General features: G+C 37.3%; 1 protein-coding gene across 3 annotated transcripts in view; it reads left to right on the forward strand.

Moving 5' to 3' along the window:
* Window positions 1-7373, forward strand: part of NEK7 (NIMA related kinase 7) — a 158698-nt gene extending 151325 nt beyond the window's left edge. For 2 of the 3 annotated variants that reach the window (XM_023247963.2, XM_023247964.2), the window contains one exon: window positions 4340-7373. In XM_023247963.2, coding sequence (XP_023103731.1) covers window positions 4340-4450 — 111 coding nt within the window. In that variant the 3' untranslated portion in view covers window positions 4451-7373. Of the gene's footprint in view, window positions 1-1768; window positions 1795-4339 lie in introns of all 3 variants that reach the window. The other variant, XM_023247962.2, reaches the window with a different exon arrangement.
* The last annotated feature ends 14291 nt before the right edge of the window (window positions 7374-21664 follow it).

A 21664-nucleotide genomic window follows, 5' to 3' on the forward strand; every position in this document is an offset into this window, starting at 1 on the left:
TTAAATAAGTAGATTAAGAAAGTTGATATAGTAAGATAGTGTTTTTTTTTTCCCCACCCCCAAGAAATTTAGCTGTAGAGCAAATACATTAGATCAGGCAGTGGTTAGGAAGAGAAACTTGACTATACTTATAGACTATGATGAAGGAATCGGCACATGAGGAGAGGTTAAAAATATAGAAGAATAACAGTCATTAAATATTCATTTATTGGGGCGCCTGGGTGGCGCAGTCGGTTAAGCGTCCGACTTCAGCCAGGTCACGATCTCGCGGTCCGTGAGTTCGAGCCCCGCGTCAGGCTCTGGGCTGATGGCTCAGAGCCTGGAGCCTGTTTCCGACTCTGTGTCTCCCTCTCTCTCTGCCCCTCCCCCGTTCATGCTCTGTCTCTCTCTGTCCCAAAAATAAATAAACGTTGAAAAAAAAATTAAAAAAAAAATTCATTTATTAAATACTCATTCATAGCCAACTATATTCCAGATACTGATGCCTAATGGTGCAGATCCTAGAAGAGATTGAGTGGTAGGGTTGAGAATAGTAGAAAAAAGAATTCTTCTGAGACTAGAACAGAGATATGGATCAGATGTATATATGTTTGATAGGTTGAGATAAGATACTGAGGAAAACTTAAGCCTAACAGTGTTTTTTCTTTATGAGGTAGGAGGCAAGGTCATGGGTGAGAAGGAATTGAGGGCTGTGCCTACAGATTAGTGAAGATTGAGATTAGCCACTGGGGGAAATGGAGTTTATGGGTCAAAACATTTGGATTGTAGAACAGCTTGTAAGGTCCAGCTGCAGCTAGGACCATGAATCTGGTGACTCCAGACTGTATGATGTCTGTGATTTTTCTCCAGCAGTCTTTCACGTCCTGGGAGAGAAGCGAAGATAACAATTGCCAGGGTTGGTATAGCAAAAAGACAAAGGATTACTTATTAATGGTGTTGCCAAGTAAGTGGTTAAAGGATTGTGCTATGAGGTCTGGCCTGGAAATAAATGAGTGACGTAAGTCCAGAAGCAGAAGGTTAACTAGGAGGAAAGATACTGGACATGGTCTCAATCAAATCAAAGCACATTCATAGTAGGGGACAGATGTGAGAGGTCTGGGAGGATAGCAGCTTATACCCACATTTCTATGTGACACGGGACATTGTAAGGCATAGGCTATGTCCCTGGGAGGCAGAGACTAAAATGGAATGAAAATGAAGAGTAATGCCAGGTAATCAAGAAGAGAGAGAGAGAGAGAGAGAGAGAGAGAGAGTGTGTGTGTGTTTAATGTTTATTTTTGAGAGAGAGTGCAAGTGGGGGAGGGGCAGAGAGAGGGAGACACAGAATTTGAAGCAGGCTCCAGGCTCTGAGCTGTCAGTACAGAGCCCAATGTGGGGCTCGAACTCACGAGCCATGACATCATGACCTAAGCTGAAGTTGGACGCTTAACTGACTGAGCCATCTAGGTGCCACAGGAAGTGTGTTTTGAATAGAGGGTCCGAATGGACATGACAGTGACCAAAGATGCCGTTGTAGTACTTGGGATGAAGAATACTGTCCTCTGGATGTCCTCAATGAGTCAGGTTGGAACAACTCATTAAATAGATGGAAAGAAAAAGAGGAAAGTGATGATTGTTTTTTCTGTGTGGCTATTTACAGTCTTTTTGCCTCTAACTGTCTCACATATACCTCTTGAGATACCTATCCCTTTATAGTTTGTAAGAGAAGTATTTATGTGATTCCTCAGTCTTACATTTATTTCTTTGTCATTCTTTCTTTCCGCACTAGATTGATTGTAAAGCCGTCCCCAGCAGGTACCACGTATATTTCATTTATTGCTTTATCCTTACTACCTAATAAACTGTCTGGCACATAATAAATGCTCAATAAGATTTTATTGAATGAATGAATGAATGAATGAAGGGAGAGGCAGAAAGGAAAGAAGAGTCAGATTGTCAGGAAGAAAAATGAGTCATTTTCTCATTTCCCATCCTGGACAATAAGCCTTCCTTTCTGGACTGGTTCTTTACCTGATTAACCATGAGTGTCCTCCAATGCCAGCATTGTCTGTCTCTTGCAAAGTAGGGCCTCTAGAGACATTGGGGTGGCCGACGAGTGAGAATCACTACTAAAGCATATTTTCATGTTATAGGATCTTCTTTTCATATTTTATTAATTTATGATATAATAAAGTTTAGGAAAAAATTTGAGGTATGCATATTTTATATCTGATTTTATGCTATGTGACTTGTTAGACATTTCTCTGGAAAAGATAAATCTTTATGACAAAATGAACTACATTTCAGATGGAGATTGAACCACATAAGAAAGAGAAAAAGCAAACATTGTATTGCTTTCAATCTGTCTACTGCAGAGTTTCTGATTCTCCTGTCCTTATAAAGGCTATCCTTAAGTAGGGAGGGGAGGTTAAAAAGCAATTGCTTAGCTGCTAACCCCACTGCCTCTCCATTTACCTTATACTTTACTTCTCTCCTCCTTTATTATTCCTGGTTCTCATCTTTCTACTTTGGAGAGCCAGAGAATCACTGTCCTCTTCAGCTAAACTTACATCCATCTATCTTTAAACTTGGCCACCTTCTCCTCTGGACAGGAGAACGTGACCATTTGCTATAGTAGGTTGGAAATGTCACCCAATTCTGAAGTATTAAGCTGAAAATATAAGGCTTCTGGACTGGTTTGAAGGATGTGCCAGTTTTATTCCGTCAAAAATTGCTATTCCATCTACTTGCATTTTGGCTCAATAGAATGAATTTTTGTATCACAATTATATTTTTTTGTTGTCATCTTTTCTCCTTTTTTTTTTTTTTTGGTCATTTTTATCTCTAAACAAAATATGTGACAACTAGGTGACCTGTTAGAACACATTATCTTTTAAATATAAGTATCCTTATAAATGCTTTTCCTACTGTTTTCTGTATTGTGTATAATGGGATGTATTTGTTTTTATTTTAATGGGTAAAATGCCAACCTCATTCTGATTTAAATTTCTCTTAGATCACCATAATAAAATGCCTTGCTATTGCTGTACCCCTTACGGATTTTGAATTCTATTGTCTGCTGCACTCCAAGGAATATAAATTTAAATCCTCAGACCCTCTCTCAGTGGGTGTAACATTACCATTACCATTTACTACATGGTAATAACTGGCCAGAAAGAATTAATGCAAGTTTTCAAAATACCTAAATTATTTCTCAAGACATACTTACAAAGCAAATGAATCTGGCCCTTCCTCTTGATTTGGCTTATCATCTGTGAAAGACCTTATACAGTGTTATGAAGACACATAGTCTCATAAAGTGATGGCAGTTGGAATTGAGAAAGAAATCCCATATTCTTCTACTCAGCGGCTCTAGGACCAGATGGGAGGAGGATATACATTTTTTAAATTTATTGAATGTGCATATTTTCTGTAATGTAAATAAGTAAACTTCAGCTCTCTTATCTATAAAGTGAAGATGCTAACCCTGCTTCATGGCGATGAGGATTAGAATACTATTCATAATTCACCTTGCTTGTAATTTATTACTCTTAGTTCAGAAGAGTGTTTTTCTTTAATATGAAACTAATAAAAACATTTTATATTTCTATAAGAGTGTGTGATAAATGCATATGATAGCTGATCTACTCTGTGCCTCATAAAAATTTAGATCTATAGATATATACTATATAATTACGAAAATATAAACTTACAGTTGCAGCTAAGGTAGTATATCCTAGATCAAATAAACGTGTATATGTCTTCAGTTAATTTGGAGCCTTAGAGTTAAAAACCTGTTACCCTTCATGACTACGATCTTCTAATTAAGCTTCTTTGAAAAATAATAAAATTATTTGAAAGCCTATGATTGTAGACAATACATTTTGCTTGACATTAATACCAATGACTATACATACTTCTCAGAGTTTTCAACTAATTGTAAAATCATTGACAGCAGTCATACATATTACTTTTTTTTAATTTTTAATTTCCATGCCAGTATAGTTAACATACAGTAATATATTAGTTTCGGGCGTACAATACAGTGATTCGACACTTCTCTACCTTACTCAGTGCTCATCATAAGTGTACTCTTTGATCTCCACACCCATTTCCCCCATCCTCCCACCCACCTCCCCTCTGGTAACCATCAGTTTGTTCTGTATAGTTAAGAGTCCGTTTCTTGTTTTGTCTGTCTCTTTTTGTTTTCCTTTGCTCATTTGTTTTGTTTTTTTAAATTCCACATACGAATATTCAGTCAGAAAATGTACTTTCCTTATCAATCTGTATCTAGTCAGAATATTTTTAATAACTTATGCCAATGGTTTTCTAAAGCATCTTGTATTTTCTTTCTCTGTAGCTACGACAGTTAGTGAATATGTGCATCAACCCAGATCCGGAGAAGCGACCAGACATCGTCTACGTATATGGCGTAGCAAAGAGGATGCATGAGTACACCACAAGCAGCTGAATACATGAAGATCATGAAGAACATCGCCCAAATAATTTAAAGTATTTTTGTGCAAACCATACCTCCCCGTTTTTGTCTGGGTGTTAAGATTAATATTTCAGAGCTAATGTGCTTTGAATCCTTAACCAGTTTTCATATAAGCTTCATTTTGTACCCGTTTAAGTCACCTTCTTGCAAACCCCACGTGACTTTGGAGAGTCGAATTGCATGTTAGGAGAGTAAAGGAAATTTAATGAGTTTAACGACTAAGGGTCTTTAGAAATATTTAGAGGTTTTTTGCGGATAAATTGTGTTCAGATAGATCCACAGTGCCAAATTTTGAAGGTGAGGCTTGGCACTCATCAAGATAGACTTGTAACCTGAGGAAAAGTATCTGAACACGTGACTCATTTGCTTTTTGTGTCATTTATGAACATCTGAGATTAACACAATTGTGAACTTTTGTGATTATTTTACTTTTAAAAGTTTGAAGTATGTGTTTTAGTTCTTAGCATTGTAGTTTTCAAATACCATTCTTAAGATAAATGTAGACATAAACTGAGAAACACTTCAAATTCTTAGCTTATAATAACTTTCAAAATGCAACTATTAAATGTGAAAAAAATTGGGGGACAAAATGTGAGTCAGACACTGAAGAGTTCTTTGCTTTATTTTGTTTTGTTTTAATATCCTTGATATTCTCTTTGCGTTAAAGTGGTATAAATGAATCCATTTAAAAAGTGGTTAAGGATTTGTTTGGCTGGTGTGATAGTAATTTTGAAGGTTGCACATTGCCTGAGGCTTTTTTTGTGTTTTTATTATTGTTTGTACATTTGAAAAATCTTCTTTGAATAATCTTGCAGTACTATATTTCAAGTTCTTTATAAATTTAAGTTCTCTCCTCATAATTGTACACTATAGGTGTAAGCATATGTTTTTATTCAGAGATTTTATTGAAGTTCGGATTGGTCCCCTTCAGAAATTTTTTTTGTATTCTTCAAGTTACTTATTTATATTGTATGTGCATTTTATCCATTATGTGTCAGGTTTTCTGAGAACATAATACCCTTTTAAAAAAAATATTTGGTATACCATCACTTTTCCTGGATTGAAAACATTATTTTTTTTTTTAACTTTTTAAGACTTGGGCCACCCTGTATGTGTGTAATTTTGTCTTGTTAGAGAAGAAGAAAGGATGTATGTTGTACTGTACCTGTGAATGTTGGCACCGTTCTGATTCATTCGACAAGGTTGTAATTTTAGAATATGTTTAAAGCAATGAAAACTGGCCATTACCAGAGCCAGAATTTTTATGATAGTAACATTTCTGTTAAGAAGCCTTTAAGCAAAGTACTGTATTCATGCACGAAGATGACAGAGATGGTAACGCTTCATTTAGTTTAAGGAAAGGGGCAGAGCTTAGTAAACGCTGTTGTGGAGATCGGTTTTCCCTGAATGCCTTCGTGTTAGTGGTGACCAGTTCTTCACAGAATTGTGAAAGCCCAGAGGCCGAGTGGCAGTCACTGTTCAAGGACCCCATGCCACCTTCTAACCCTGGGATGGATACTCCTGCCAACGTGAAAACCTCATGTTCGGAGAACACCTACTTTTAGCCGATGCAACCGCTGGTTTTGTTTGCTCATATAAGTAGTGTTTGTACAGTCATTTGAATACTTTCCGGTCATTTGTAAACATTAAAAGTGGTTTATAAAGGGCAAAAGCATAAACTTTTTTTCCTCCCCAGAATCTAATCAGTTCTGGTTCCTGAAGGATAATTTTACCTTGGGAGAGACAAAGGACACACGGGTGGTCCTTTCAATGAGGGCTGGAGACATTGTTTTTCCCAGATTCCGGCTACTTATAACTTCTACACTGAGCATCCACAGATCTGTCTCCAGAGGTATGAGTAGAATTATTTTTGTTGACCATTAGTGTCCTATTCATTTTCTTGTAATATAATTGATTGAGAGACAATTTTTCTGTAATTGGAACACTCTCCTTTTTCTTGCATTCTTTAAAAATACATGAATCTAAAATTCATTAGCTTAACCCCTCATAGTGACTTTTAAGGAAAGACTTAAGCTTTTCTTTTCAGTGAATCTCTCTGCTAGAAGGAAGTAGCTGGGAAGAATTTAATGATCAGGGAAGTCCATTATTATTTTCTACATGTGGAAACTTTTTGTTTTGGGTATTGTATCTTTTTTTTTTTTTCATCTAAGTGTTCATACTTTTTCCTGAAGAAACCACTGTGTAAAAAACAAATTTAATTTTGAATGAGATCATTTCAAAGAATTATGAAGATGATTAGAAGTTTTCATTTTTATAATCACCTATAAAATATCCTCTTTATATTTCTGTTTATAGGTAAATTTTGTACTGATTAAGTAAAACAGTTGAATTGGGAAGGAGTAAAATGAAAGGTACATCCGATTCTAAACCTTATTTAGACATTGGTACCAGTTTCCCAGAGGAAAATGTGGGGTAACTTTGTTTTGTATGCTGAAGTTTAGGAATGGTGGAAGAAGGATATACCCATATAAATAAAGTGCTCAGCAATGTGCGGTGATTGTAAATTTAATAAGATATTACAGCCATTTCATGAATGCTTCACCATTCTACGTAGTACCTATTACAAAACACCTTTTTTTGTATCAATATACTTCAGGTGTTGCTGTTAACATTTACATGACATGATATTTATTTTAACCAAAATGTTATTCATATTAAATGTTTTTTTCTTTAAAATGAATGTATTATGTTCATAACCCACAAAAGCATAATTATCCTATGTCTCATATTTCAATAGTACTGTAATACGGACTCCTTTTGTGAAATACTTTTATTTTGTTATGCTTCAAATACACATACTAAAAAAGATTCTGTTGTTAGCTTTGAAAATTGTATAATATCCTAAAATAAATAAAAATACAAAATTAAAAAATGAGTACAATAAAATTTTCCTGTATCTGTGATGTTTTCCCCCTAAAACCTACTATTGTTTATGTCGCTTAACACTTAACCTACAGAAAAAACAGTTCTTAATCATTTCTAAGACTTTATCCTTTGGGGAGAAGCCTAACAATTCAAACAGTCGAGGGTAATAATGAAGTTCTTATAAGAGTGGATTAAAGTGAGGCACACCTTCACATATTCCTACTCTCTGTGGTACATCATTTCTGTCTTTGAATAGGAAAGGTGTTCTAAAATTATAAAACTACGAGCCCAAAATTTAGGCCACAGTTTCCATTCCTGTCACTGTAATAAGCTGCTAACAATATTAGAGATAATTTGAACATTCTTTTCACATAAAAAGTAAAGATTACTTTCTACACCTGGAAATGTTGAGGCCAGATCTTTACGGGGTAAAATCCGCAGGCGGACGGTGCAGTGATGGGTTACCTTTCACATCAGGATCACATTCAAAATAGTCTGTGGCAAAGAACAGCTAACTTTGTAATCTGCAATTTGTATTACAGAAACTTTTGTCTCATTAAGTGTGTGTGTGCATGCGCACACACACGTAATTGTGTAGTAATAGATTTTAGCCACAAGAAAGTGTTTGACTAGTTACAAATTTTATTTCAAAAGGGTGTTTGTTAATTAGAAAAGTCAGTACTGGGCATATATGTTTAATGTGTTATTAATTGGTGCAGCTATATTTACCACCAAATTGGTGCAAAAGGATGACATCTGCAATGAAACCCTTATCAAAAAACTTCCACGGAGTTGTTCCGTTATCTATTTTTACTTGCATGTGAGTCTCTAGTACAATTAATGATGAACTAAAACAGACTCGTCAGATTAATTATCCGAGAAAGACACGAAAGTTGGTGATGTGTGTTTTATCTTTTGACTGAGAGAGGTTTATTTGAAGGAGTTTCTGGTCTTCTTGCTTGTTCACTTGGGTCTCTAAATCTAATTTTTAAAATAAAGTAAAAGGAAATTTTAAAAGTAGGCTTTGTGACCAGGGGTTTTTAAGTAAATTATTTTCACCGTGAGTGGTAGAATGCAGAACGATCATCTTTTCCACTCCTTTCTAGAAACGTAATCCTGTAAATAAATTATTTAATTTCTCCAGTCCTTACTTTTTCAAGTGTAAGGTAGGAGTATAAATTCCTAACTCTACAAGAGAATTAAATTAGAATACCTTTTATAAAGGACCAAATGTGATGCCTGGTACCAAGCAGGTGCTTGCTCAACATAGCTATTATAGCGTAGTGTTGCAGTCAGTGTAGAATAGAATACACGTACTTCTTTGGCTATAGCTTCATCTATTTTTGCTTTGTTCTATCCGTTCTAGTCCCACTGCACTGGTTTCTTAAAGGCCCCAAGCTCTTTCTCGCCTTTGGACCAGTACAACTCAAATAGCTCTTCCCTTTTGGTTATGTATATATTAAAAAAAAAAAAAAAATCCTACCAATCTTTCATGGCTGACATTAAATACACTTTTTCAAGAGCCACCCAGACTGCATCCTGTACTTTTCCTTCTGGTGCCTACCTCAACTGTAGCCAAATGATTACTTATGTGATTCTTTGTTTACTTTCAGTCTCCCTGTTAGACCATAAACACTAGATGGACAAGTAGTTCCTGTGTTGTTCAGTGTGATGTGTAACACTTAACACAATGCCCTGTTGGTAGTCACTCAACTTATTTTTGTTGAATTAATCAATGAAGATTGTCACGTGTAAGTGGAGCTGAGCACTTCAGGGGACTGTGCATAGATGCAAAAACAACAAAAATCAGGAGAGGCACAGGCAAGTAAGGGGGTAAGAAAAGCAAAAACAAGCAACTCTAGAAGAAAAATTTTAAGTTCTAAGTTGCCATAAATTACCAAGAAGTTGAAGATAATAAGGACTCAGATGAGGCTCTTGGACTTAATGAGGAAGTCATGGTAATATCCCATGTTCAGTAGGAGACTGGAGTGCAGAACAAATTCGGGTAAAAATAAAAATGATGATGATACATGAAGGAAAACTAGATGGTAGCCAGAAGTAGTCCTAGCATAATTTTTAAGATAAAGTGAACTTAAAATGGTTTGAAGGTTAAGAGAAGTAGCATGTGGAGAAGAAACAAGATATTGGAGGGAGGTACAGAAGGTGGTAAGAGAGAAGGAGGAGGTCCCCGGAAAGGATTTATCCACTAAAAGTCCACAAATGTTTATTGCGTGTCCTCCTATATGAGGCCCTATATAGAGTCTGGAGCAAAAGGTCTCTTGTGTTCCTAGATTTAAAACCTAGTCAGAAAGAAAGGCATCTACAGAAATAGAAATATATAAATGCAAATTGTTATGAGTCCTATGGAGGAAAAGAGACACTGAGGACATGACATTGACGTAAAATGACATAAATGATGAAAAGGAGCCAGCCAAAGAACAGACAAGGGGAGGGTCCTGCTGGCGGAGGAGGAATGCTGTGGCAGATAGCCAGGCTGAGAACCTGCCTGGGGGACGGAGGGGGTTGGGATGGAGTAATGCAGCAAGGGGGATTTAGAAATGTATATTTTCTCTATATTTGTGATAATCAGTGATATAAAGATAATGCAATAGTAGCATAATCAGTAATATAAAAAAATCATGATAGTCAAGAATTACAAAATACCTCAAGATAGTTGTGCAAGAAATGTACAGAGCCTATGTGAAGGAAGTTACAAAATCTGGTTGCAAAAGCAAAATCTGGAAGAACACAAAGCAAAATCTGAACGGATAGAAAAAGAGGCTGTGTTCCAGATGGGAAGACCCATGTAATATTAATTATATAGTGTTGATCTGAATCTCATCTTTTTTTTTTTAGAACCAGATAAAACGATGTCAAAGTTCACATGGAAAAATGAATATATAAAAATAGCCGAGAACATCTTAAAAAATAGAGTGCTCTTGTCTTACCAAGTAGTAAAACTTACCATAAATGTACTTCAATTAAACAGTGTGATATTGGCAGAGGATCAAGGGAATCGAATGGTGGGACAAAATAAGAAGGTCAAATACACAAAGAAGTATTATGGAAACTTAATATGTGAAAGAGGATGACTTCTATCTGCAGGAAAGTATGTTTTATTAAATGAAAGTTACTAGAACTATCCACTGGATGAAAACAAAGATTCTAATTCACACTATAGAGAAGGGTAAACACCAGAAGAATTGATGATCTGAATAAAGAAGGAAAGAGAAGGAGGGAGGAAGGAAGGAAAGAAAAGGAGAAATTTAGGAGAATGCATAACCTTGGGGTGACCCATATAATCTAGACAAGAAACTAAAAATAAAGGAAAAAATAGGCATATTGGACCACTTAAATAATTGGCAATGGATACCATATGTTAGCATACACCATAAACCAAATACAAATGAAAACCTGGGAATCATATACAGGTAAATACCCTCAACTTCATAAGCAAAATTGGTAAGTAAAAATGCAAGCAAATAGGAAAAAGAGGAGGAAAAACGAACAAGATATAAGGCAATTCACAGCAGAAGAAAGTCAATCGATAGTAGCAGGAGCACCTGGGTAGCTCAGTTGGCTAGGCATCTGACTTCAGCTCAGGTCATCTCACAGTCCACGAGTTCGAGCCCCGTGTCAGGCTCTGTGCTGACCGCTCAGAGCCTGGAGCCTGCTTCGGATTCTGTGTCTCCCTCGCTCCCTGCCCCTCCCCCACTCGTGCTCTGTCTCTCAAAAGTAAACATTGAAACAAAGAAATTTTAAACACAGTCAATAGCAGAATAAATCAATTTAAACATGAAAAGCAGGTATCCAGTGCTGGAGAAGAGGCAGAAGATGCACTCTTCTAATTGTTATTGGCAGGGTGAATTACCATTATTCTTAAAAAGTAATCTAGTGTGATCTGTTAAATAAATACATATATTCACTTTGACACACAATTTCAATTTGAAGAATCTTCTACAGAAACAAAAGCCGTTTATAAAGATTATTTCTATCATCTATCTTACCTATCATCTTCTTTACACAAAGATGTTTATTGCAGCACAGTGTATCCTGGAAAAAGAACGAAGAGAGGAGGAAATCTGAATGTCTTTGAATAGGGCATAAATTACATTACACTCATACTCCTATTAATAATCAGATGGGTTTGGTTTTATACTTTTTTCCATAAGCCCATAATGCTTCTGTCCCTTGATAATGGGAGGTCCGAGCCAAAGGCATGGTGATTCAATTTTAAAAAACAAACTATAATTTTGTTTTATATGCATATATATGCATTTATGGGCATATGTTTGTATATGTTCATCCGAACACGGAGAAGCTAAGGAAGGACACAAACTAAGCTGCTAACTTCAGATTATGACTGTGGACGACAAAGATAGTTAAACCAATATAAGTTCTTCCTTATACCTCTTTATAGTTTTCTGTTGTTCAGTACAAAAGCATGGACATTTTTTTCTACTCAAAATAACTTTAACTTTATGTTGAGTCTGCACATATTTTTTAAACTTGTAATTTGCAAATAATTTCAAACTTACAGAAAAATTGCAAGTTTAGTACAAAGAACTTAAGAATTCTTCCCCTCTGTTTCTCAGATGTTAATATTTTGCCTCATTTGCTTTATTATTGTTTTTATTATTTTTTATTGTTTTTTATTGTGTTTTGTTATTGTCGTTTGTTTTGTTTTTTAGAGAGAGAGAGCATGAGCCAGGGAGAGGGACAGATGGGGGGAAAGAGAGAGAGAGAGACACAGAGAGAAAGAGAAAGAGAGAGAGAGAAAGAGAGAGAGTGAGAGAGAATCTTAAGCAAACTCCATGCTCAGCACAGAGCCTGACACAGGACTCGATTCCATGCCTCGGGATCATGACCTGAACTGAAATCAAGAATTGGATGCTCAACCAACTGAGCCACCCAGATGCCCCTATTATTATTTCTTTTCAAATCTCTATAAATAGACTTTTTCTGAGCCAGCCAGAAAGTTGCAAACATGATGCCTATTACCCCCAAATATTTGAGTGTTGCTTTCCTAAGAGACAAAGATCTCTCCTACATAACCACAGTACAACCATAATAATCAGGAAAGAAATATTAATTCGTTATTATTATCTAAACTACAAATCACAAAATTTCAGCAATTGCTTTTTACAGCAAAAATTATTTTCTTAGTTTTCACCCAGGATCTAAGCAATTTAGTTGTCACGCCTTTCTTGTCACCTTCACGTGAAAACAGTTCCTCGGTCTATTCTTTATTTTTCATGACCTTGATATTTTTGAAAAGTACAAGCCAGTTATTTTGTATAATGACCTTTAATTCAGGTTTTTCTGATGTTTCCTCACGAAATGGAATATTACGGAAGCAATGCCGAGTTTATCTGCGTGTAACACATCATGAAGCAAGAATGTCAATTTGTCCATTACTGTTGGTGCAAATTTTGATCACTTAAATTGCTGCCCTAAACTATAAAGTTATTGTGTTTTACTTTGTAATTAATAGTAGGTACTAGGTAGATATTTGGAGACTATGTAAATACCGTGTTGCCCACTAGTTTTAGCATCCACTGAATATTCTTACCTGTTTTATTACTTTGATGGTTGCCAGATGATGACTTTCCAATTCTGTCATTCCTTCTACATTTATTAGCTGGCATGCTACTACAAGGAGTAAGTTTTCCTCCAAATTATTTTTTTATTCCTTCATCAAATTTTAACTCTTATCTGACAGTGGGAAACCTGGCTCATACTAGCAATATTTACTCACTTCCACTCTTTGAGACCAGTGTGCTGATCCCACCAACCGCCTCCTTGGCTCTGACCGTCCCCTTGTACTGGGCTCCTTGGCTTTCCACCACCTCCTCTGTCCCCTGCACGTGTTGACAGCCTCCTCGGCCCAAACTTCCTCTGGAGCTCTGGTCTTGCAGATTGCTCCTGCCTCATCTGTCTCCAAGGAAGACATTGAGAATCAAATGCAGCCACTGAGGACGTGTGTCGCCAACGTCACCTGCGTGACACTATTATCTCAGTAATGGCTGGAGTAGAAGACAGGCTGAGAGCTTGTGAGGATGGAAATAAAAGTGTCCAACACAGAAGGCTAATCGGAGTACTTTCCTCCTTGCGACAATCCGCTATTCGGTGAGAATCCAGAGTCCGCTGCACGATGGGGTATGTCATTTCGATTGGCAAGGGATTCGGCTGAATGACATTCTTCACTGAAAGACTGTGGTGTGAGGGCTCAGGAAGGACTGTGACCTGTCCAAAGGCAACATGAGGGAACAGGATAGGGCAGGGTCTGGGAAGTACAAGAAATAAATGTCTCTGCAGTTTTGCCTAAAGCTGTGATGAGGATAACCCAAGTACCTGACATGGAGGCACTTAATATTTTTCAGTAAATACATGGATGAATCAATGACGTGTTGCAAGCTTCTGCTGATCAAATTTGCCTGATTACCAAGGCATAAGGAATATATATTATTGGCTAACATTTATATGTTTATCATTTACTTATATATCCTCAACAGCCTGAAATGTGTGTTCGAATACCTCAATCATTGAAATACAATCTTTGCATCATTTCCGAGATCGGCGTATGTGTTTGATGCTGTAGGCTATTTAAACAATGCACTTTTTAATGAAAATGGAGGAACTTGAATAATCAGGAGACATTTGTCCACTTTAATAGCTGTAGGAGTCCTAGATCCAGATAAACACAATTCATTTCTGTGTGCCTTGCATTTATCAAGTATTTAAAATGAAGCTGGCATGATGCTCCTTCTTTGCCCCAGCCTTTCCTGACATTCCTGATCAGTGAAATACCTTCACTTAAGTCACCGTACTTCTCCTTTATGGCATGCACCACTCTTGTAACGAAATATTCTGTCATTAGTTTGTGTCTGCTTTCCACGCAAGGTTCTAAGGTCCCTAATGGCTGAGGCAATGTCTGCCATGATTATTGCTACATCCTCAGTGCTTAGCAAAGCACCTGGAACATAGTAAGCATCCAATAAGTCTTGTTAAATGAATATTTACATTCATGGACTCATTTGTATGTAGTGTCTCAATATTCCTGTGAAATTGATGTCATTGCCCCCTTGTAGCTGTTGAGAAAACTGAGGCCCAAATAAGATAAAGTGTTTTCCCAAGGTCACTGAAAGAGTCAGATTTTATTTTAGTTCTTCTGCTCAGTCTCATGCTGTCAAGTTGACTACAGAAGAATCTTCTGAGAAAAATCCAGAACTGCAAGAGCTAAAATACAGATGAGTTAAGAAGTTCCTTTTATTCTCTATTGTCCCTCTCTTATTAGTGGATTGCTCACAGGGACAGTCAGCAAACACAAATGGGAAGAAAGCCTGCTCAGCTGGTATGTTGGGTGTAGCACTTGATCAATGAATGGCCTGGGGGTGGAGAAGTGGTGGCTTTAACGCTAAGCCAGTAGTAGAACAGGGGATTGAGAAGGAAGCTCAGTAAGGGACTTTTTTATCACCCCATGAAGATCTGTTAATGGCAATCACAGACATGGAAAAATGGAGTGTATTTACATTTAATGTGTATTCCCTAGAGACATTCCAAGAGCGAGGTGTAACACTTAGACATATGCCCTATATCATTTGTTTGAATTGTCTTAATTACTTAAGTAGTTGTAAATATTATCTTTGATTTTAGCACGTTACCAAATAAAGCTCAAAATGTTGAGCTGTCCAAGGTCACACAGCCTGGATAGTGGTGAGAGAAAGTGATCTCCTGCCCACGATGTACTCAAAGCAAATATTTGTGGGGAAAATCAACGCATGAAAAATGTTAGGAAGACCAGAAAATGGGGGATTTGGGAAAGAATATAAGGATGTTGATTAAAGTTCCAGGGAATTGGTTCATTTCAAAGGACAATGGCTCTGGGGTGCCTGAGTGGCTCAGTCGGTTAAGCAACTAACTCTCGGTTTTGGCTCAGATCAGATCTCGGGGTTTCGTGAGGTCAAACCCCACATCCCACTCTGCACTGGCAGCATGGAGCCTGCTTGGGATTCTTTGTCTCCCTCTCTCTCCGCCCCTGCCCCACTTGCGCTGTCTTTGTTTCTCTCAAAATAAATAAATAAAATTAAAAAAAAATTTTTAATTAAAAAAATAAAAGGGCAATGGCTCTAATATGTCGACGTGATGGTACTTCGGGAGTTCACATTCTATTCCACTAAGATTGTAAAAACAGGTACGATTCTCTCCTATTTTACCTATTACAACCAGGTTCCTTTGATGACAGGTCTGTTTTAGTAATTTGCCCGTTATCTAGTGAAGGATGGATTTATCCTAATGCTTAAAAACAAGCATAATGCATTTTTTATAAGAGATAAGGTGGATTATGATGTGGAAATCTAAAATATGCATGAAGACCATAGATATCATCTGAGTTCCTTAATTTTCAGAGAACGTTTCAGAGAAATCATGCCTTAATTTTAATCTTACTAACACCTAGAAACAAGTCTTTAAAAGGACATAACTGCCTCATAATTTTACTTGCAAGCACAAAGGCAGTTCAAGGAAATCCAAGAACATTTAAGCAACACGGATATTCTGAGTTAGGACTGTCAGTTCTATTTTCCTTTTAACTCTCAAGTGTGTGCCTGATGCAGCATTTGGGAGAGGTGCCCTGCTGAGGCTCCCCCATAATAATGAGGCAATAATGAGATAAATTAGGTGTAAATCACATCAGCAGAGTTTTTACCTGCTTCTATTGATTTGTCAAAACACTTTATCATGGAAAAGCACAAACGAAAACAACGATTTTCTCTCGGTAACTGAGACAGCATGCTTTTGGGTGGGTGTCTACAGAGCCTGGGAGCTCCTTGACTATAAAGCTCTCTCAGCAATTCTCCTGGAGTTCTGTGAACTAGACAGCCTTGCACAGTCCCTTTCTATCATGTCTTCCTCTGTGTTCTGTGCAAGGCTCTCTTCCAGTTAAGGATTTAAAGCTAGCTCTTATGTACACAAAAATCAGATTTCTATCTTTGTACCACAAAATGAAGCAATTGTTCTGTCTTCCAATGGATTCTGCTTCCTCTGCATTGGCTCCAGAGCTACCCACTGTTGTCGGCAAGGCGGTGACACTGGTGTAAGCTTCATTAAATAGAGCCCTGCTGATACTGACCATTGATCCAGCAGCTAGCTCAGGTGCATTTGGCCACAATATTTTCTCCCTCTGCTCTTTACTTCTCTCCAGGGATAACCAATCAGAAGAAACGACCCTCATGCCTAGTGTTTTGAGAAGCAGAGAGCAGTTTGATTTCAATTGCCAACCTGTCCACTAGCTTGGTAAATCAAATTTCAATCTCCTAAGGGCAAAAAAGAACATGTAGCTTGCTTGTGTGTGTGTGCGTGCGTGTGTGTGTGTGTGTGTGTGTGTGCAGGCACGCATGCATTGTACTCTAAGATCTGGTCTTTCCATAGGTTAAACCACGGGAATTCACCTGGTAACTGAAAAATGAGGAATTCAAAAATATTTGCTCTTTAGAAGTGAGGTTAGTGTTCTTGAAACATGCCGCTATTCCTTGAAACCTGGGATTACACATCTCATGCTGGCTGTGTAAAATGAGCAAACATCAATTTGATCTACATTATTACAGAAACCATATTCTCTTTTTTGTGTATTTGGTGGCAAAGTGTGAAGAAGGATAATTTTTTTTCCTGTCTCTAAGTCATCAATCTAGGTATCTAATTTATTTCCATAAAATTTCAAATAAAAGCCATTTTCCCTCAATTTATTCTTTTTTAAAGTGTTTTTTAATGTTTATTTATTGTGTGTGTGTGTGAGAGAGAGAGAGAGAGAGAGAGAGAGAAAACGAGTGGGGGAGGGGCAGAGAGGGAGCGGGAGACAATCCCAAGTAGGCTCGCGGTTCTGTCAGCACAGAACCCGATGTGGGGCTCAATCCCAGGAACTGTGAGATCATGACCTGAGCCAAAATCGAGAGTCAGACGCTTAACCAGCTGAGCCAGCCAGGTGCCCCTCCCCAAATTTATTCTGTGAGACTCCAGTAACATAACAGATCTTATTGCAATACATACAGGACAGCTAGATATGAAAATGGTAGTACTATGCCAGCTTACCTTGAACTTTATCCACTTTATCCTTTCTCTTAAATATAACATCTGCTCAAAGTAGCCAATGCTTTAGCATTAGCCTTGCTTTCTCCCTGGTGTTTCATAAGCATACCCTATTGAACTACACAAATCGGTCTGTGCTTGCATTTTTGTGCAGGTTGATTGACTGGTATGTATCTTTAGAGACTCAAACTAGTTCCAAATTTTATATGATGATACTTTTCCTCTTCAGGATATGTTATTCTACTTTTAAAGCAACTAGAGATTCTTTAATAATATTTCTTTTAAAGCACCAAGCACAAGCCACCATTCAAAACTCTTGTCTTTATGTGTTGTAAATAAACCCCAAAGTTGCTCTGGTTATAGAAAGAATAGAAATGATATATAATTCAGCCGTTCCTTTAGAAGTCCGTTTTCCTCTCCCCAACCACCTCATACCGTTCCTTCTATGGACACTAAGCATTTTGTAAGTAAACTTGTAAAAATAAACACTGAATTTCTTGTATCTTTCACGTTTTATGTATCACACATCCTGCATCCCACATAATTTAATCATCCCCTATTTCATGACAAGGGCTTAAATTTGGTCATTCTTTCTAAGTCCCTCTGTACCTACTGTTTGGTGATGTTTTTAATCCTCACTCTTGGTGATATATATATATATATATATATATATATATATATAATTCATATTTCTTGGGCTTCTATTAAAGTTTTTATCTTTTTAAGTCATATATAGCTATCCTTTGATTTAACTAAAAAGGAATTTACAAAATGATTTGGGAGAGTGGCTAACAGAATATTGTGGTGTTTTTTTCCCCCTAGAAATCACTAGGATTTAAAGTTTTATTTCAATTCTGGCTATGAATGTGAAAGACCTTGATCACTGCAATGAAAGATCAGTCTGTGCTACATTAATGGTCAATATGTTACAAAGTTAACCCTGAGAAAATTGTCCCATGCTCTGCTAACGGAAGCTATTTTCATCACTAAGTCAATAAGGAAGTACAACCATGAATTACAAAGTGACTTCATACCTTCAAAGATATTTTTCTGTTATTTTAGTTTACTTTCATCACTAGTCATCACACAGGCTGATGATTCTCAACTGCAAAGATTTTGTCCCCAAGAGGGCACTGGAAATGTCAAAAGACATTTGTGATTGTCAAAACTAGGAGTGTGGGGGGTGGTGGAAGCGGGGAGAAGATACTATTGGCATCCAGTGGGTAAATGCCAGAGATGCGGCTAAATATTGCAATGAACAGGATGGCCCTTAACAATAAAGAATTGTTCTACCCCAAATGTCAATAATGTTGAGGTTAAGATGTCCTCGTGGACACCAGAGAGGCATCTGGAGTGGTGGAAATTGGAAACTAAGTTGTCTTCCTACATGAAGACAATGTCTTTAGAAATGATCAGAGTGAGAGCTATTAATTATATGATATAGAATGGTTACTGTACTTGTCCTTGAAACAAAATTATCCTTCCTTTTACTAAAGTCAGATAGAAGGCTCATTCTCTAAGTTTGCTATCTGTAAGGAAATTTGTCTCCTTTCTGATTTAAATTAGTATGCATTTCTACAAGGAGACATGGTATGGTTGAGAAAGCTAATCTTTGGCAAAAAGTTAAATGAAAAATAACCAGATATTTCACTTTGTCTTCCCAACTAACAGACAACGAAGCAGTAGCCTCTTTGTCCATTTACAACTTACCTTTCATTCCTGTCAGTTATTGGTGACAACCGAAAAAGAAGGTATTTTATTTCTCAAGAAATGGCATCCATTTTAATATTTTGCATCAAATCCAATAGAATATACAAATTTGAGGTCAAATAATGAGAAAACTTGCTTCATTTCTTAAGTTGTTTATGACCTAAAATTAATTAGTCAACGTATGATAGGTATGTATGCAGTTATATTTCTGTTTGGTAGTTCGTAAATAACCAATTTACTAAACCAGGGAAATACTGGCAGTCATCTGTATTTAATTCCACATGTCACTTGTTTTTATTACTTCTGCCAAGTTAATTGTTGGCTATTCATTCCACTCATCACCTCTGACAGTTTTTACTAAACAATACTACAGAATTGTTTATCATTTTTTAAATTAGTTTTTGATTTCTTCTTTTAAAAAAAAATTTTTTTTTAACGTTAATTTATTTTTGAGACAGAGAGAGACAGAGCATGAACAGGGGAGGGTCACAGAGAGAGGGAGACACAGAATCTGAAACAGGCTCCAGGCTCTGAGCTGTCAGCACAGAGCCTGATGCGGGGCTCGAACCCACGGACCGCGAGATCATGACCTGAGCTGAAGTCGGACGCTTAACCGACTGAGCCACCCAGGAGCCCCCGATTTCTTCTTTATCTCAGTAAAACACTCTGAAGTTACTTAGGCAAATACCTTATATTTTTTGTCAAGAGCACATTTTGTAGGTAGGAAAGGCTGATTCAGAAGTTGTCTGTTTTGACGATTCAGGATATGGTTTACACACTTGATATAGATGGTAATACAGTAGAAGTGCCTTAACAAGATGCTGCCTCTCTGCCTCATACTTATTTGCACTTATCAGTGGGTTTAGAACTCCACAAACACAGGACTGAAAGCCTCAGTCGGGCAGGAAATGAGTCTGCTTTGTACACCGCTGTTGCTGTGGTACTTTGGTGCTGGTCCAAGATGGAACTCCATACATATTTGTATTCATTCATTGTTAAGCTTCCAACTTAGTGGCTTAAATAATACAAATGTATTATCTTACAGTCCTGTAGGTCAGAAGTCTCACTTGAATCTTATGGGTCTCAAATCAAGGTCTCAGGGGCCTGGGCTGCTCTAGAGGCTCTAGGGGAGAATCTGATCCCTGGTTTTCATCTTTAGTGGCTGCCTACCTTCCTCGGTCATTGGCCCCTTCCTCCATCTTTAAAGCCTGACATGGTGCATAGACTCCTTTTCATGCTGTCATCCCCCTGCAGCTGGGAAAGTCTCTCTGCTGTTAAGGCCTCATGTGATTAGATTGGGCCCACCTGGATAATCCAAGAAAATCTCCCGTTTCAAGCTCTTTAATCTTAATCACATCTGCAGTCTTCTTTTATCATGTAAACGTAACATGTTCACAAGTTCCAAGGATTAGAGCATGGACATCCTTGGGAACCTACCACAATATTTATCAAATGAAAAACATTCTTGCGACTACTTAATTAACTTTCATCTCCAAAGCCAGTCAGCTACTTCTAACCATCTATTAAGCACCACTTAACACTTCAACTGAACATCACCACTTCCAATGGGCACTGCTGCCAATCTTCCTAAGAATCCCTTGGTTTGATGAGTCTAGCTCCGTCTTTTTCTGTGCGCCTATGCTTCTGTTCATCATCACTCCACCAGGTCACTGGTCTACCATTAAGCGTCACTGTCACTGTCACTGTCACTGTCACTGTGGAGGAGAATCTTACATGTGCAAGAATTTCAAGGGGATGTGCCACAAAATGGGAGAGAAGTAGAGGAAAGAGAGAATGCCCTCTTTTCCCATTTTGAGCTATATCCATGGTGAAAGGCATAACAGAGCTGTGCTGCTGGCATCCATTGTACAAGGTTTCTAGTAAATAGTATTATTGGTACTTATTTATGAGTCTGGAACCCTGACATGGGTCTATGAGACTGGATTATGGTCAGAATCAAGTAGCAAACATAAAAAAGTGCAGTCAAGCTTGATAAATAGATCAATTTGTTGTGTTTGAGTCATCCTTTTCTGACAGTGAGATTTGCTTTCTTCCTTTTACTGAGAAAATAGATTTTTGGTTGTATTTGGACATGTCTGTATATAAGCTTAGGCTCATGTGTGGACCTCCCCACTTTGGAACATTTGGTTTTCCTGCCTTTAGCAGATTACAAGCAAAACATTTTATTGTTTGGTACTAGACACAAGTGTAATGGCAAAAACTAGGAATTACGGTTTATTTTTGAAAATATTTGTTGGGTAGATATTAAGCTCTAAGCTCTGTTCTTGGTACTAAGGGCATATAAACATAAGGAGAAACAAACATATATTTTGACAAATAGCCTGATTTATTAAAAAGGCATAAAGCCTACCGAAAGCCAAAAGTAGAATCTAAGAGCATACCTATCAGACAAGGACAGTAGATTACAGCTGGAGACATCTTTTGAGTCTCTTTTATCATTGTGTATTGTCATGAAGAAAAGTTTGATCATTATTCTATGTACTATTT

Source organism: Felis catus, chromosome F1 (genome assembly GCF_018350175.1).
Source record: "Felis catus isolate Fca126 chromosome F1, F.catus_Fca126_mat1.0, whole genome shotgun sequence".
NCBI classification, from domain to species: domain Eukaryota; kingdom Metazoa; phylum Chordata; class Mammalia; order Carnivora; family Felidae; genus Felis; species Felis catus.